The sequence below is a fragment of the Diaphorina citri genome, unplaced genomic scaffold (assembly GCF_000475195.1).
Source record: "Diaphorina citri unplaced genomic scaffold, Diaci psyllid genome assembly version 1.1 scaffold335, whole genome shotgun sequence".
Lineage (NCBI taxonomy): Eukaryota > Metazoa > Arthropoda > Insecta > Hemiptera > Psyllidae > Diaphorina > Diaphorina citri.
The window spans coordinates 31,364-36,627 of NW_007377770.1; the positions used below are offsets into that span (position 1 = coordinate 31,364).

The 5,264-nt window shown below is 43.2% G+C and overlaps 1 protein-coding gene across 1 annotated transcript; it reads left to right on the plus strand.

The window, feature by feature from the left end:
* The first annotated feature begins 1,597 nt into the window (after window positions 1-1,597).
* LOC113466794 (eukaryotic translation initiation factor 2-alpha kinase 3-like) lies at window positions 1,598-2,904 on the plus strand. Its single transcript, XM_026822487.1, has 2 exons — window positions 1,598-1,818; window positions 2,502-2,904. Exons 1-2 carry the CDS (start codon window positions 1,598-1,600, stop codon window positions 2,887-2,889), a joined length of 609 nt encoding a protein of 202 aa, XP_026678288.1. The 3' UTR covers window positions 2,890-2,904.
* The last annotated feature ends 2,360 nt before the right edge of the window (window positions 2,905-5,264 follow it).

The following is a 5,264-nucleotide window of genomic DNA, read 5'->3' on the forward strand; positions in this document are numbered from 1 at the left end:
ACGGATAACGTTTGTTCTGGGAACGGCTGGCTTTCTTCTATCCTATCCTGTTTCTCCCTTCGCTTTCAGGAGGATAAGACCTTTTAGCAGTTACAGTTCCCTCTATCAAACCTCTAAAAAAAAATCTTTTTTTTTTTAGATGATTGAAAACAGTTGTTGACCTATCTTACAGAAAAGATTGACGTATGTCACGACAATTCTCAGTACGTTGCGGTAGGAAATTGTAATAAAAGAGGTCTTATCGTCCTGAAATCGAAGAGAGGAGGATAGGATAGGAGAAAGTTAGTCGTTCCAAGAACGTGCCTTATCTGTCCAGGATAAAATCCGCCCCGGGCCGGAGTCAAACCCACAATCTAGCGCTTACAAGACAGGCAGGCTACCAACCAAGCTAACTGGGCTGGCGAATAGGGGATAACAGGATAGGAGAAAGTCAGTCATTCCGAGAACGAACCTTATTTGGTGTAGTGGTCAAGACGCTCGCCTGGTAAACAGGAGGGCGTGGGTTCAACCCCAGCCGAGGTATGGAATTTTAAATATTTGCACAATCGAAACGAGTACAAAATTTAGGTGCTGGGTCAACACGAGAACACCAGAAAGTAACCCGGTGAAATATTTGCAATCGAAAAACGAGTACAAATTTTGGTGCTGGGTCAACACGAGAACACCAGAAAGTAACCCGTTGAAATATTTGCAATCGAAACGAGTACAAAATTTAGGTGCTGGGTCAACACGAGAACACCAGAAAGTAACCCGGTGAAATATTTGCAATCGAAAAACGAGTACAAATTTTTTCGATGGTGGGATTCGAACCCGGGACCTTCTGCATGGCAAGCAAGCGCGTTACCACTGGACTAACCGTGTTGTTGGATTCGAACCCGGGACCTTCTGCATGGCAAGCAAGCGCGTTACCACTGGACTAACCGTGCCCCCTAAAGAAAAGAGAGGTTGACGAAAAACGTCGACACCGTCTTTACACGAGAAAAGGTGAAGGAAAAGAAGAAGAAACGTTTTTCCGGCTCTGTGCTTGGATTTTGGAGTGCACTCAGCCTCAATAACTGAGGAGCTACTTAAAAAAAAAAAAGTTTTGGCAGACGAAACTGCAACTGCTAAGTTCTTAACGTCCCGAAATCGAAGAGAGAAGGAAGACAGGAGAAAGAGAGAAAGAAGACAGGATAAAAAAAAAGCTAGCCGTTCCGAGAACGAACATGGATAATGTTGAGGTTAAAATCCGCCCCGGGCGGGAATCGAACCCCCGGCCTGGTGCTTACAAGGCAGACGTGCTACCAACCAAGCTAACTAGTAACTAGGCTGGCCAAATATTATCACGTTAAGGCGGTCTCTTCTTGATCCCTTGTGAGACAGGAGAGAAAAAAGCCAGCCGTTCCGAGAACGAACATGGATAATGTTCAGGTTAAAATCCGCCCCGGGCGGGAATCGAACCCCCGGTCTAGTGCTTACAAGGCAGACGCGCTACCAACCAAGCTAACTAGGCTGGCCAAATATTATTATCATGTTAAGGCGGTCTCTTCTTGATCCCTTGTGTGCCGCATCCATTTTTGTTTAGGACTATTGCACTGAGTCTGGCTAAATAAAAGATATGTTTTTTTTTTTCCAGGCTGTGAATCGTATAGATGATTGTGACTACGCCATCAAGAGGATAACGCTACGTCAGGAGTCCCGGGATAGAGTGATGCGAGAAGTGAAAGCCCTGGCCAAGTTAGATCATCAGCATATAGTGCGATACTTCAACGCCTGGCTAGAGTGTCCTCCAGAGGGGTGGCAGGAAGAACAGGACAAAACCTGGAAGGATAAGGCCAGGTAAGAATAGAACAGCCGTTCCTAAACTTTTCATTTTAAATTTTGAACGCTCCGCGGCCCCTTTACTGTATTTTATGTGATCTTCCCTGGGGGGGTTGAAGTCCTTCATGGCCCCCTCGGGGGCCGCGGACCCCAGTTTGGGAATCACTGGAGTAGAATATACCCTGCTTATACTGCTTATGGCAATACATCGTGACCAATGGCTACACCGACAAGGCAATGCATTTAGTCAATGATGATGATACTGCCAGAATGAGAGTGAAAAGTTCCTTTACTCCAGCAGTCTAAAGTCCTAATTTTTTGGTACCTACAATATTTTTTTTAAATGAAATTACAATTATAAAAAAAAGAGCCTTGCTTATTAAAAAATGATAATAATAAAAATAGGGCTAACATGGGGAACTGTAGCAATTTCCCGAAATCAAAGAGAGAAGGAGGACAGGATAGGAGAAAGCCATCCGTTCCGAGAACGAACCTTATCTGTTTATTATTTTCTCCCCGGGCAGGAATCGAACTTGAAAACAAGCGTATGTATAAAGCTGTGTCCACACATAGTCCACGCCGTCGAGCGACGTCGACTGAAACCGTCCACACTGCCTCGACAACACAGATTCACCTCGTCGATCGATGGCGTCGACTATATGTGAACATAGCTTAACGTCCAGGTTGTTTTATCTCGATAGGGATGACTTCCTAAGCTCTCTGGACGAGCAAACCTCTGCCGACCTCACTCAGAGCAAGCCTAGTGCATCCCGGACCAAGAACACCAACCAGAAACCCACTGCCGCCCGTACTAACCCAAAGAAATCCGCGGGGTCTCTGTTCACCAATAATTTCATCACCAACTCTGCCATGTTCAGGAATCTGTCTAACTCCTTGCGGTACAGACAAACGAGTAATACGATGGACCACAGTGATTCTGTAGTGTTTGAACACTCGCAGGAAAGTGGTAAGTTCGTTTGCTCCAGGACTAAGCTCGAAATAAAGCCCTACGATAACCCTGATGACCCAATGCCAATGCGGCTTGAAAAATTCACCAACAAATTTTCTTTATGTATTGCACATCTGTAATAGATTTCATCCAAATGGACCAACTATTCAAAAGTTATCAGGGAAAAATTAAAGAGGCAAAATTAAGTAAAACCAAATAAATTGCTTTTTTTTTTTTTTTTTTTACAAAACCGGGTTTATTTTTACGAAGTCGGAGTTGGCTTCAATTCGGGATTGAACTGGGTGTTAAGTACAGCTCAATCCTAGATTGTTCTCAATTCTGATTTGGTAAACCCCGCTCTTGGAATTACCTTGGATTGAACTGAGTGTTAAGTACAGCTCAATCCTAGATTGTTCTCAATTCTGATTTGGTAAACCCCGCTCTTGGAATCACCTAATTACCTTCGAATAAGATTCAATTTAAATAAATTATAGAGGTAGAAGGGACTCACAAAATCTAAGAACATTCAAGACCTCCCAAAATTATCTTAGAGGCTTACAGTGAAGGAAAAAAGTAAATGGTTTATTGGTTTAGTGGAAGAGCTCCTCCAGGAAAACGTATAGAAAGCCAGGGTTTTCTTCTTTCCCCCCCCCCCCCCAGTGCTACCAACCAAGCTAACTAGGATGGCCAAATATTATTATCATGTTAAGGCGGTCTCTTCTTGATCCCTTGTGTGCCGCATCCATTTTTGTTTAGGACTAGCCAGCCTAGTTAGCTTGGTTGGTAGTGCGTCTGCCTTGTAAGCGCTAGGCCGCGGGTTCGATTCCCGCCCGGGGCGGATTTTATCCTGATGGGATAATGTTCGTTCTCGGAACGGCTGGCTTTTTCCTATCCTGTCTTCCTTCTCTCTTCGATTTCGGGACGATAAGACCATAGCAGTTACAGTTCCCTCTGTCAAACCTCTTTAAAAAAAAAAGGTTTAGGACTGTTGCACTGAGTCTTGTTAAATAAAATAAATGTTTTTTTTTCCAGGCTGTGAATCGCATAGATGATTGTAGGACTGTTGCACTGAGTCTTGTTAAATAAAATAAATGTTTTTTTTTCCAGGCTGTGAATCGCATAGATGATTGTGACTACGCCATCAAGAGGATAACGCTACGTCAGGAGTCCCGGGATAGAGTGATGCGAGAAGTGAAAGCCCTGGCCAAGGAAGGATAAACTGCAAGTTCCTCAACCCAGGAAACGACCGAACTCATTGAGGTAAACTTTCTTCCTAATATTATTGTTATTATTTACCTAGGATAGGGAAAGTAAAAAAGAGGTTCGACAGAGGGAACTGTAACTGCCAAGGTCTTATGGTTCCGAAAGCAAAGAGATAGGAGAAAGCCAGCCGTTCCGAGAACGAACCTTAACCGTTTAATATAAAATCCAGTAACCTCCGAGTAGCGACCAGTGGCGGCATTACAAGTCAAACAAGCGATGATAAATAATTATGATGATTGAGTAAATGAAAGGTTTGTAATAGCGTGATACTCACAAAGTTGTGAAGGGGCTACTGCTTCACCACAAATAATTCATAGTTTGATTTTATAAAATATCCGCCCCGGGCGGGAATCGAACCCGCGAACTAGCGCTCAAAAGGCAGACGCGCTACCCTTCAAGCTAACTAGGCTGGTTAATGATTATTTCCATTGAAAATTTTACAGTATTGGTCCGGTGGATTCAGGGACGGGATCGTCCAAACTCTACCTGTACATTCAGATGCAGCTGTGTCGTAAGGACAGTCTGCGTAGGAGAAAGCCAGCCGTTCCGAGAACGAACCTTAACCGTTTAATATAAAATCCAGTAACCTCCGAGTAGCGACCAGTGGCGGCATTACAAGTCGAAGAAACGAGCGATGATAAATATGATGATTGAGTAAATGAAAGACTTGTAATACTGTGATACTCACAAAGTTGTGAAGGGGCTACTGCTTCACCACAAATAATTCATAGTTTGATTTTATAAAATATCCGCCCCGGGCGGGAATCGAACCCGCGAACTAGCGCTCAAAAGGCAGACGCGCTACCCTTCAAGCTAACTAGGCTGGTTAATGATTATTTCCATTGACTCACAAAGATCCTCTATCAACATAAGGTAAGGAATATCAAAAATGTCTATAGGTTCTGTGATGCATAATTGGCCAGCAGCAAGCAGAAAAGAACCAGCCAACAGAAACCAACTTTCAATTGAAACCCCTAAAAAATGCGTAGCAGCTATTGGGTATTTTCTTTATGACTGAAGGTATTTTCAGATAACATAATACAGAAATAGGTAGTTTTCAGTGATCATCTATTAACAGAAACGAACCAATGAACAAGGGGAACTTGGAGTAAAAAAGAAAGAAAACTTCCCACTTTCCCACCCGGGGCGTCGAAGGTATTTTCAGATAACATAATACAGAAATAGTTTTCAGTGATCATCTATTAACAGAAACGAACCACCGAACAAGGGGAACTTGGAGTAAAAAAAAAGA